The sequence below is a fragment of the Neofelis nebulosa genome, chromosome 17, assembly GCF_028018385.1.
Source record: "Neofelis nebulosa isolate mNeoNeb1 chromosome 17, mNeoNeb1.pri, whole genome shotgun sequence".
Taxonomy (NCBI): Eukaryota; Metazoa; Chordata; class Mammalia; order Carnivora; family Felidae; genus Neofelis; species Neofelis nebulosa.
The window spans coordinates 44,600,536-44,613,338 of NC_080798.1; the positions used below are offsets into that span (position 1 = coordinate 44,600,536).

Sequence of the window (12,803 nt, forward strand, 5' to 3'; positions counted from 1 at the left end):
TGAGCAGTGACCTGAAATTATGAGCTTCCCTGGTGGCTTCCTGTTATGGAGAGCAGTGTGCTGTGCTCTTAGTACAGGGTATGAGTGATGGACATTGCCATCCGTGCCTGCTGCCTCTACTTCTCTGAGGGGGCTCTGGGCTGCAAGGTCTTGTTACCACTACTGGGGCTAAGCAGTGCCCCGGAGTGTCGAGCAGGAGGGAGAAAAGGAAAGCACCCGGAAAGGACCAAGTAGGAAGGCGAAAGAGGTTGACAGAAGGGGAAACACAGTGGTGTGTTATGAAGCTGGGCAAGTCCCAGCACTAGGAGCTGCTCTAAGCAGTGCCCGTGCTTCAGATTGCTCCCTGGCAATGGGCACGACCCTGACTGCTTCACTGAGTTACCCAAAGGGGACAGCTGGGTTCAAGGGGACCCAACAAATAGAACCCCTCTTTGCTGACCAACTTCTGAATGAATTAAAAGACCGTTAATGGAGTCAGTGAAATGAAAACTCAAATTGTCACCGCTATTGCTCCTAAGTGCAAAGGTGGGGATATAGCCTTTTTTTTAAATAATTTTTTTAAATTTTATTTCTTTAAAAAAAATTTTTTTTTAATGTTTATTTATTTTTGAGACAGAGAACACAGAGCATCAGAAGGGGAGGGGCAGAGAGAGAGGGAGACACAGAATCCGAAGCAGGCTCCAGGCTCTGAGCTGTCAGCACAGAGCCTGACGCAGGGCTCGAACTCATAGACTGTGAGATCATGACCTGAGCCGAAGTCGGACCCTCAACCGACTGAGCCACCCAGGCTCCCCTTTTTTTTTTTTTTTATTTTAGAGGGAGAGAGAGAGAGCAAGCACGCAAGCCAGGAAGAGGGGCAGAGGGAGAGAGAGAGAATCTTAAGCAAGCTCCCACACTCAGTGTGGAGCCTGACGTGGGGTTCAAGCTCTCGACCCTGAGATCATGATCTGAGCTGAAATTAAGAGTCAGACTCTCAACCGACTGAGCCACCCAGGTGCCCCAGGGATATGGCTTAGTGTTGGAGACAGTCGGGCTTTCTAACAGTGCATTCCAAAGTTAGACACACTTCCTCCTCACCCAATTGTAAGGACTGCTGGAGGACGGCAGCACCTTCTGCCCTATGGCAAGGCTATGCCTCTGTAAAATGTCCAGCAAGGAGGAGCGGGGCAGAACGTGTACTTACTCCCAAGACACAGAAGAGGAACAAGCTAAGTGGTACATGCCAACATTCACCAATAAGTAAGTTTTTCCAAACTCACCAATAAGTTAGGTGCCCAAGATCTCCTGCCCAGAGGTGAGTGAGGGGATGGAGAGAGGGCCAGGAGAGTTTCAGTATTGTAACTTCCTCCATGTGGAAGGGAGTCAAGAGGGGAAAGAAGCCTACCCCCCTCTCCTCTCCTCGGTGTTTTTGTACAGTATTGTAAAGCATTACCTTCTATTGCCTGCTAAAGCTCAGTTTGTGTTTCCTTTAGGTTTTAACGGAAGAGGAAAGAACCTTTTCTAGGGAGGCCTTGAGAAACATCTTGGATCAAGTGTATCAACCCTTAGCAGTCCGAGAATTACTTATCCTCCAGGGAGGACCACCCCAGGTATTCAGACTTGGGGACTCTTGTGGGTGAATCGTTAATGATAATGTGCAGAATGTTGTCTTCTCTTGGGCAATGCACTAATCTAGTTGAGTCTTATTTAATTTTCTAGAGCAATCAGTGATTTTTGTAAAACTAAGTTACCCTAACCCTTAGGGTAATTTTTTTTGAGAGAGTGAGTGTGCGTGTGCATGAGTGGCACACATGAGCACATGAGTGGCGGAGGGTGGAGTAGAGAAAGAGGGAGGGAGAGAGAGAGAATCCTAAGCAGGCTCCACGCCCAGCACAGAGCCCATCGTGGGACCCTGAGAACATGACGTGAGCTGACATCAAGAGCCAGAAGCTTAACTGACTGTGCCCCAGTTTTTTTTAAAGATTCTACTTTCGTGTAATCTTTATACCCAACATGGGGCTTGAAACTGCAACCCCAAGATCAAGAGTCACATGCTGTAACTGAGCCAGCCAGGTACTCTGCCCCTTGGGATAATTTGTAAGCATTTTTCTGTTAATGGAATGATGGCCACTCTTCCCAGGAATGTGGTCATTTTATTTATTTATTTATTAAAAAATTGTTTTTGACTGGAATATGACAATTTTATTTAACATATATTTTATTCATTCTGAAACTGGAACTCTTTTTTTTTCCCCCCAAATTTTTTTTTTGTTTTTTTAAGTAGGCTTCATGCCCAGTGCAGAACATGCCCAGCACAGAGCCTAATGTGGGGTTCGAACCCATGACCCCAAAACCAAGACCTGAGCCAAGATCAAGAGTTGGATGTTTAACTGACTGAGCCACCCAGGAACCCTAGAACTCTTTTTTTTTTTTTTTTTGGGGGTGGGGGCTGTTTGACAGTACGTTCTTCTGGTAGAAGTATTTTGACATCTTATTCTTTGTTTATTTTTTATTTATTTTTAATTTTTTTTACAGTTTCTTTTGAGAGAGAGATAGAGAGAGTAGGAGCAGAGGAGGGGCAGAGAGAGGAGAGAGAAGATCCCAGGCAGGCTCCTTACCGTCACTATGAAGCCCGATGTGGGGCTCAAACTCACGAATTGCGAGATCATGACCTGAGCTGAAGCCAAGAGTCAGACTCTTAACCAACTGAGCCACCCAGGCGCCCCTGACATCTTATTCTTTGAATGGAATATCTGTAGTCAAGAAATTAAAATTAGGGCCATTATTGGGACTAATTTTACCTCCTTTGTTTGAAAAACATAATAGTATATATCCTGCTAGGCATAAGATAGTTCCTTTTTTCCTTAAAAATAATTATTTTCTGAAATGTTTTAATCTGATAATGTAGATGGAGTAACCATTTAGCAATACGTTTAGTTTTGGATGTAGGTGAGTAAAGAGTGAGGAGCCAAGGGAATTAGTGGTAGGTCAGGAACTAGCTGAAGCTGGGTACAAAGATACCTCTTTGATGAAGTCATTTTCATCTCATCCCTAGAATGTTACTGCCGCCTCCTGTTGGGCCCCTCTGGCCTCACGCTCTGCTTCTCTGCATGACTCCACAGTTTGCCAGATAAAACCAAATGCATTATAAGAGCGTGGCAAAAAGCCAAGGCTCTGGTGGTCAGCCTACTGGGATTCAACACCAGCATGCAGTTGTGTGAATTAGTGAATGTTTCCATCCCTCGGTTTCCTTACCGATTGGATAGTAACTCCTTGCAAGTCTCTTTTGAGATTATGTAGCAGGTATTTAACATAGCACCTGGCAAATCATAACACTCTCAATAAGTGGTAATTATTAGTCCTCCTTAAATAAAAGAGGACAGACTAGTTAGGGTTAAATGTGTCTGTCACTAATTTTTATGTTCACATAGTTCAGTGCCATGGTTGACAGCAACATAGTTGACATTCTAGACCCAAAACAAGACCCCCAAGTCCATTGTGTTCATGGTGGCTCCGCAGAGCTCTCCAAAAGGAGTGCTTGAAGAAATTCAACTCTTTTTTGAAACTGCCGTGCCACAGAGTCCGAGTAGCTGAGACCGTGGAGGCAAGGACTAGCATGTCCTCATACTGTCATGAACTATACTCCTGGTGGTGAGTAATGTTCATAGGACTCTTATATGGAGGCCAAATTTGATTAGAAGGACTGCATTCAGAGACTGGTTATGTTAATTCTAAAAGAAATAAGTGTATATGTTTATATTATATACGTATTTTAAAGTTTATTTATTTTGAGGTGGGGGAAGGGTGGAGAGACAGGAGAGGGAGAATCCCAAGCAGGCTCCTTGCTGTTAGTGCAGAGCCTGATGTGAGCCTCGATCTCATAAACTGTGAGATCATGACCTGAGCCGAAATTAAGAGTCAGATGCTTAACCAACTGAACCACCCAGGTAGCCCTCTAAAATCTGTATTTTATTCATTTGTGTGTTTGTGTATTTCTGAGTTTGCAATTTCACTTGTTATTTCATGGGAAGTTTCATGGCATTTCTACTTTCTTAGAAGGTGATGCTGAAGAAGATTTTGTAGAAGAGAGTCTTTTTGGAAAAAAATGTTGCTCTTCAGAAGTCTCTTTATCACATTGTTTATTGTCAGTATGACTCAGTATATATTTATATATTTTAATAATTTCTACATGTCCTGTCTATTTCACTGACATTCAATTCATACTTTCCCATTTTCAGTCCTGCACAGATGAAAAGACACAAGTTAGGTGTCGGGCCCCAGCTTGGCTTCGGCGTCTATGTGGGCAGCTGCTCTCCGAAAGGTTGATGAAACCCAGTGGTGTTCAGGCAGTAGTCCGGGGCATTCTGGAAGGAGCAGGTGGTAAGAAATAAAATGCTTCTGTTACTTTGGTATCCAGTTTCCTTTGAGTCAGGGTGAGTTATTGGTCTTTAGCATTGGACTATAAAACCTGATTCAGACTGAGATGCCTTTGTAGAGACTAAAGAGGTTAGATTTGGAGATTAAACCTTAATGAGCTTCTTTATCACAGAAACTCATTTTCTTGCCATTTTTCTAAAACAGACTATTTCTCTAAAATAGACTGTTCACATTCTTGAATAATATTGTTGGCTGTTTCAAATAACTTATAATATCAGGGGAAAATATTGTGCAGAACGTTAAAGTAAAACCCAAAAGCAAATGTGAAATTCTCCATGGGAGAGGGCTTTGTGCCAGGGTGCTATGAGTACTTCACCTCAGGACTTAAAATCCAAGACAGTTCTCTGTAGCTGGAAAGACCTTACGGAAGTTTACTGTGGGATGAAGTTGTAGATTATTTCCCCATTTATATTCTCTAAGTCCTCATGAATAGAAAAATGTTGATTATCATGCTAAGCATGGTAGTAGTTTTTAATTTATATATTGAAAAAAAATTTTTAACAGTTTATTTATTTTGAGAGAGAGAGAGCATGCACGAGCAGAGGAGAGGCAGAGAGAGAGGAGAGAGAGAATCCTAAGCAGGCTCCGTACTGCCAGTGCAGAACCCAACTTGGGGTTCGATCTCACGAATTGTGAGATCAAGACCTGAGACGAAATCAAGAGTCGGATGCTTAACTGACTGAGCCACCTAGACACCCTATATTTATTTTATTTTATTTTTTAAATGTTTATTTATTTTTGAGACAGAGACAGAGCATGAACGGGGGAGGGTCAGAGAGAGGGAGACACAGAATCTGAAGCAGGCTCCAGGCTCCGAGCTGTCAGCACAGAGCCCGACGTGGGGCTTGAACTCACAGACCGCGAGATCATGACCTGAGCTGAAGTTGTACACTCAATCGACTGAGCCACCCAGGCGCCCCAGGCACCCTATATTTTTAAATACATAGTTTAAAGAGTCAAATTGGTCTACAAGGCTAATGGAGAAAAATAGCAGTCATTCCTTGGGAACATTCCTGTCCATTTCCCTGCCTCAGAAGCAAGCATTTTGACTTCTTTTAGTGAGTTTGTTCTGGTCTTTACCATTAAGGTGTTTGCAGAGCCTTTTTAATGTTTGAGTTTTAGGCTTCATCTATCAACTTCTCACCATGTGTGGAAGAGGATTTTGTTCTCTTTCAAAACCCTACCACCACCACCCCCAGGCATACTATTATCTCCTAAATATTCATGTCTTAATTTTGGTGAGATCAATAGTTGGGGTTTGTATTCTTCTAACTATGTTATTACTATTTACAGCTGAGCTCTGTGGTATGCCATGACTACTTTTTAAATTTAAAAAATTTTTCAATTTTAGTGTTTTTGAGAGAGAGTGCACACACATGCACATGGGGAGGGACAGAGAGAGAGGGAGGGAGAGATTCTTAAGCAGGCTCCACGCCTACCATGGAGCCCTACGAGGGGCTCAATCTCACCACCATGAGATCATGACCTGAGCCAAAATAAAGAGTAGGACACTTAACCAACTGAGCCACCCAGGCACCCCACTACTTTTCTTTTTTACACAACTTTTGTACTTCTTGCAGTTAAATACCATTTTTGTTTGTCTGCTTAGTGTTTCATGTATGTCTCACTAATCTGTTTTCAAATTCCCTTCCAGTTGTGTAAGTCTCCTTTCAAGATGTTCAAATACACCTGATATTCTATTGGTTTGATCTTCTTGGAGACATCTCTCTCTGAGTCTTCTCTAATCTGGACTAGTTATCTTTCACATAGCAGACATGCTAGGATCTCCCTCCACCTTTATCCTGGTGATTCCTTTGCCTTTCTTTTGTGCTTAGTCCCTTATCTCGCGTATCCCATGCACATTTGTTTCCTATCGCTGATGTGACAGTTTACCACACACTTAGTGTCTTTTTGATGGAAATGACATTTAAGCTGAACCCTGAAGACTGAGTAGGACTTTATTAAAGAGTGAGATGGGGCGCCTGGGTGGCTTGGTCGGTTAAGCGTCCGACTTCGGCTCAGGTCATGATCTCACGGTCCGTGAGTTCAAGCCCCACGTCGGGCTCTGTGCTGACAGCTCAGAGCCTGGAGCCTGTTTCAGATTCTGTGTCTCCCTCTCTCTCTGCTCCTCCCCTGTTCATGCTCTGTCTCTCTCTGTCTCAAAAATAAATAAATATTAAAAAAAAATTTTTTTTTAAAAAAGTGAGAGAAGAGTAACAGGCGGAGAGAATAGCACATATGAAGAAACTGGTATAAGAAAAAGCATAGTGTTTTTGAGGAGGCTTCAGTGTGGGTAGAGCATTGATCTTTATTCTGAGTGCAACGAGAAACCATTGGAAGGTTTAACAAAGGAGAGAGGCATGATCAAATCTACATTTTAGATGTATTGTGAAGAATGGGATGGGTAAGAGCAGAACCAGGGAGATCAGGTAAGAAGTGTCATCTGAGAGATCGCGGTGGCTTGGATCAATGCAGTGGCAGTAGAAATGGAGAGAAATGAATGACTGTAAGAGGTATTTATGAAGTAGCATTGCTGGAACTTAATGAAGGACTGGATGTGTGAGGAGGGAAGAAGAGAGACAGAAGAATCAGTCTCGACATTGCATTTCTAGTATGGTAAATGTACGTTGGTCCTGTCAGACAAAGGTGAGGTCAGAGTGGTTGGCAGACATTGATAGATGTGGTCTAGAGTGCCTGTAATGTTGCCTCTCCAGTTCTGCTGGCATTGGCTTCTAGGGGCAATGAAGTGAAAAATTATCAGTTACCTGCGAGAAGTTGCCACATGCAAATAGGTCCTTGCATCCTTTTTTCCAAAGAAAAGTTCGAGTTCACCCAAGGCCATGCAAATTGGAGAGCTGCTCTAAGACACTTAGAACCCTATTTTTGCCATGAGCTTTTTCCCCCTCTACTTATGCTTGTATATATTTTTTGTTATCTATTTAAATCTTGTTTCTTCTCAAAACCGGTTTGAAGCAGTTTATATTTACTCACACATTTGCCATTTCTGATGTTCTTCATTTCTTTGTGTAGATCCGAATTTTAATTCAAATTTCCTTCTGCCTGAAGAACTTTAGCATTTTTTGTAGTGCAGATCTGCTGACAGTGAATTCCTGAAAAAGTCTTTATTTCATCTTCCTTTTTGAAAATGTTTTTGGTGTCATCATTGTCTCTCTGTTCTTTATGTGATATATCTTTTTTCCTCTGGTTGCTTTTAAGCTTTTTCTCCTTGTCACTGGTTTTTAGATATTTGATTACGATATTCCTTGGTGTGGGTGATTTTTATCATGTTTCTTCTGCTTCATGTTTCTTGGGCTTATTAGAGGTGAGAATTTATAGTTTTCATCATATTTGGAAGTTTCTCAGACATTTTCTTCCAATATATTTTTCTATCCTCTCTTCTCTTTTTTTCTTTTTAACTTTTTTTAAAAGTAAACTCTAACCCCTTACATGGAGCTTAAACTCATGACCCCAGAGATTAAGAGTCACATGCTGTACTAACTGAGCCAACCAGGTGGCCCTCTTTTTGGAATTTGAGTTATACCTAATATTATACTATAATGTGTCCTACAAGTTACTGATGCTCTATTTTTTCTTTTTTGTTTTTTTTGTTTGTTTTTGTTTTTCAGTTTTCTTTCTGTGTAATTTTGGTTAATTTCTATTGCTTTGTGTTCAGCTTTACTGATATTTTCTTTTGTAGGGTCTAATCTGCTGTTAATCCCATCCAGTGAGTTTTTCATTACAGATATTTTCTTTCTTTCTTTCTTTCTTTTTTTTTTTTTAAGTTTATTCATTCTGAGAGAGAGAGAGAGAGAGAGTACAGGTAAGGGCAGAGAGAGAGGAGAGAGAGAATCCCAATCAGGCTCTGCACTGTGCTGTTAGCACAGAGCCCAGCATGGGGCTTGAATCCACGAACCGTGAGTTCATGACTTGAGCCAAAATCAAGAGTTGGAGGCTTAATCGAATGAGCCACCCAGGCACCCCGTATTTTCTTTTTCATTAATAGAGGTTCAATATTAGTCTTTTTAAATATCTTCCATTTATTTCAGCATCATGATCATTCTTTGCCTTTTTGAAAATAGGGAATGCATTTATACTAGCTGTTTTAGTGTTTTTGTTTCCTAATGTTGTCATCTCTGTTTTAATGGGTCTGTTTCTATGATAGGTCCTCCGATTATGGTTCATACTTTCTTGCTTCTTTGCAGGCCTGCTAATTTTTTATTATTGAGATGTTATTCACATACCATAAATACACTTTTTTAAAGAGTACATGTCAGTGTTTTTTAGTATATTCACAAAGTTGTACAGTCATTATGAAAATATAATTCCAAAACATTTGCACCATCTTCCTCCCCACAAAACCTTATGCTCATTAGTAATCACTCCCCATTCTTTCCTCCTCCAGCCCCTTGTAAGCACTGATCTAGTTGCTGTCTCAGTGGATCTGCCTATTTTTGATATTTCATCCAAATGGAATCATGCAATATGTGCTCTTTTTTGTTGGACTTCTTTCAGTTAGCATAACATTTTTGAGGTTTATCCATATTGTAGCGTGAACAGTCTTTTATTCCTTTTTATGGCTGAATAATATTCCATGGTATGCATATGCCTGGAAATTCTTGAATGGATATTGGAAATTTATTTTATATTGTTGGTTGCTAGATATTGTTGTATTTCTTTGTTAGGCTTTATGCTGGGATGCAGTTGATTTTCTTAGAAGCAGTTTGATCCTTTTGATCCTGGCTTTTAAGCTTTGTTACTGTGGGTCTAGAGTAGCCTTTAATCTGAAGTAATTTGGCTGCACTCCTGAGGCATAACCATTCTGAGATTTTACTTGATGCTCTGCATATTTGGAGGCCTTTCCATGCTCACTAGTGGGAATGATATTATACAGAAAGAAAACTGAAAAAAACAAACAAAAAAACCCCCAAAATAGAGCATCAGCCCTGTGTGAACTCAAGGGATTTTCCCCCTACTTCTTATTGGTGGTTCTTGCCCCAGCCTTGTTTTGTTTTGTTTTGTTTTTTGCACATATGCATAGGTTATAGTCTGCCAAAGGTTTGAAAGAGGACTCCTGTGCAGATCTTTGGAGCTCTCTCTTTACATACCTCCCTTCTGGTATTTTATCCTGAAAATTCTACCTGCCTTGGCCTTCCTAAACTAGGGACTCTAAACTAGGTTTCTTTAACTCAAGATGCCAGACTTTGTTTCGGCTCTGCCTTCCTGTACTGAGGCCTTAAAATTTTCTCTAGATAGTAGGCTAGGGTATTCATGGGGCTCACCTTGTTTGTTTTTTTCTCTCAGGGGTCAGTGTCCTGGGTCGCCTGTTGTCCAGTGTCTGAAAACCGTTGTTTATATATTTTGTCCAGTTTTCCAATAATTTAGGGTGGTAAGGTAAATCTGGTACCTGTTACTGCATAGCTTTGGTTTAAAGCAGTTTTATTGACATGCTGCATATAAAGAGACATCATATCATCATCATCAAATAATAATAAAAGTAATAAGCACTGAGAGGAAGCTAGTATTCAAATTATGTGGACAATAACATTACCGTGATTAAGCTGCTACTTTTTCCTCTTAACTTTGCAGAAACCAACATCGAAAGGAAAATGCAGAGGGGTAGATTATCTTATGAAAGAAATAAACAGTTTTCAGTAGAGAAAAAACACGTTTACGCCAGAATTTTAAGGACCACATATGGGGAACTAGTAATGACTTTTTGACATCTCTGTCCATCTCTGACAGCTGGGGCGGCTGGCGGGAGTGATGCAGAGGCAATGGCTGCTGACTGGAAGAAGTGTGACTTGATTGCAAAGATCCTGGCCTCTTGTCCCCAGCAGTCTCTTTCACCAGAGGATTACTATAGAGATATCTGCCCCCAGGTAAACAGTTTTGTTTCTTTTCATTGTTTGAGGATTATCTGCTTATTCATGGAAATGACATTTAATGTTTCTCTAACGTGGAGGTGAAAGCAATGTAATATTTAAGTTTATTGTTCAGTGAGGGGCCTTGCTTTTTTTTTTTTAATGTTGATTTATTTATTTTGAGAGAGAAAGAGAATGAGTTGGGGGAGAGGGGCAGAGGGAGAGAATCTTAAGCAGGGCTCCATGCTCAGCACAGAGCCCGACATGGGGCTCGATCATAACCTGGGATCATGACCTGAGCCGAAATCAAGAGTCGGACACTCAAGGGACTGAGCCACCCAGGCGCCCCATCTAATGTGGAGGTGAAAGAAATATAATATTTAAGTTTATTGTTCAGTGAGGAGGCTCGTGAATTAAGTGAATAAACACCTGTGAAAGAGACCCGCCTAATTGTTAGGTTTAAAAACGCCTCACCATTGTTAAATGTTCAGCTTGCTTTCAGAGCTGGAATATGAAACTAAAATTTCATTGTGTTCATTATCTTTTCTGTGTGGTTTTAGTTTAAAAAAAAAAAACTGGTATTAAGTAAACACGGTAAATTAACATGGTATACAGTTTAAAAAGCACATAAGAGTAAACAGAAAAACAAATCTTCTCATCTCTGTTTTCTAGTCCCTCAGAGGTAGTCACTCTTACCAATTTCTTGTTTATTTTTCAGTGATATTCTGTGTATTAATGTATATACAATTATGTGTCTATGTACGTATATATATTCTAATTTTTATCCAAATGATAACATGCTACACGTAGTTTTTCATTTTGCTTCTTTTTAAAAAAAATTTTTTTAACGTTTTTTATTCATTTTTTTTGAGAGAGAGAGAGAGAGAGACAGCGCAAGCAGGTAAGGGACAGAGAGAGAGAGGGAGACACAGAATCCGAAGCAGCCTCCAGGCTCTGAGCTGTCAGCACAGATCCGATGTGGGGCTCGAACCCACAAACTGCGAGATCAAGACTTAAGCTGAAGTCAGACGCTTAATCTACTGAGCCACCCAGGCACCCCTTCGTTTTGCTTCTTAACATTGTACCTTGGAGAGGGGCGCCTAGGTGGCTCAGCCGGTTAGGCATCTGACTTCAGCTCAGGTCATGATCTGTCAGTTCATGGGTTTGATCCCCACATTGGGGTCTCTGTTGTCAGCACAGAGTCTGCTTCAGATCCTCTGTCTCCCTCTCTCTCTGTCCCTCCCCTGCTCTTGCAAGCGCTAGCACTCTCTCTCTCTCTCAAAAATGAATAAACATTAAACAAAATTAAAAACAAAACACCCCCAATGTACTTAGGAGATAATTTCCTACTGAGTTGCCTCATTCTGTTCATGGGTACATAGTACTTCACCATATTAATGTACCATAATTTATTTAACCAGCCTCCTATTAATGGACGTTGAGTTGTTTCCATTTTTTGCTGCTACCAACCATGCTACAGTTAATATCTATAGATTTTTTACACATGCAAATATTGCCATAGGAAAAATCCCTAGAATTGAAATGATTGGTTCAAAGGGTATGTGCATTTAAATTTTTTCCCAACGGTTTTTTTTTTTATTTATTTTTGGGACAGAGAGAGACAGACAGAACATGAACGGGGGAGGGGCAGAGAGAGGGAGACACAGAATCGGAAACAGGCTCCAGGCTCCGAGCCATCAGCCCAAAGCCTGACGCGGGGCTCAAACTCACGGACCGCGAGATCGTGACCTGGCTGAAGTCGGACGCTTAACCGACTGCGCCACCCAGGCGCCCCTGTGCATTTAAATTTTTGACTGATATTGTTTATGTATCTGTTTTCCCACACCTTTGCTTACCCAATGTGTTACAAGAATTTCCTTTTTTTTGCTAATCTTATATATGGAAAATGTGGAAGGAGTTTGCTTAATCAGTATTCCCCACACCTTTTGGAGTGAAGGTCATTCAGTTGTTACACTTATCTTAAGGGTTCTCATGGGTAGGCATGCATGAGAACAAAATATCACAATGCAAAGATCTTATATTGAAAAATACTAAATATAAATCTTCCTACAGAAAAAAGTTAGCATTTGCAATGATGAGTAAGTATTTTCTGAATCTAGTAGTTACAGTTTTGGTTCATAACAAAATGATGAAACAGGTCACAGTTTTCACGCGTGCTGAGTCTCTCTCTGGAACTGTCAAAGGTCACATACAATTTTTGGACAGAAGATACTCCTGTCTGCAAAAAAGTACAAGACTCACTTTTAAGTCAGGAAGAGAAATGCACGTTTTATTGGCTGTTTATACTAGGGTGAACCACTTATAGGCACAGGAGATCTATGTTTATCTTTGAGAATAAAATAGACTCCTTTCTGGGATAGTTCAGGCATGACAGGCTCTTCAGATCCTAAATATATTTATATGCCTCGATCCAGAAATTTCATTTGGTCATGCTACTTATAATAGCAAAAAAAATTTTTTTTAAGTTTTTTATTTTAATTCCAGTATAGTTAACATACAGTGTTA

The 12,803-nt window shown here is 40.6% G+C and overlaps 1 protein-coding gene across 5 annotated transcripts in view; it reads left to right on the forward strand.

The window, feature by feature from the left end:
* Positions 1–12,803, forward strand: part of TANGO6 (transport and golgi organization 6 homolog) — a 195,019-nt gene that overhangs the window by 18,328 nt on the left and 163,888 nt on the right. For 4 of the 5 annotated variants that reach the window (XR_009256223.1, XM_058709291.1, XM_058709293.1 and 1 more), the window contains exons 3-5: positions 1,473–1,589; positions 4,218–4,359; positions 10,159–10,295. Coding sequence is in view for 4 of the 5 variants with exons in the window: in XM_058709291.1 (XP_058565274.1) it covers positions 1,473–1,589; positions 4,218–4,359; positions 10,159–10,295 (396 nt within the window). In the remaining variant the exon portion in view is untranslated. The remainder of the gene's footprint in view (positions 1–1,472; positions 1,590–4,217; positions 4,360–10,158; positions 10,296–12,803) is intronic. The other variant, XM_058709292.1, reaches the window with a different exon arrangement.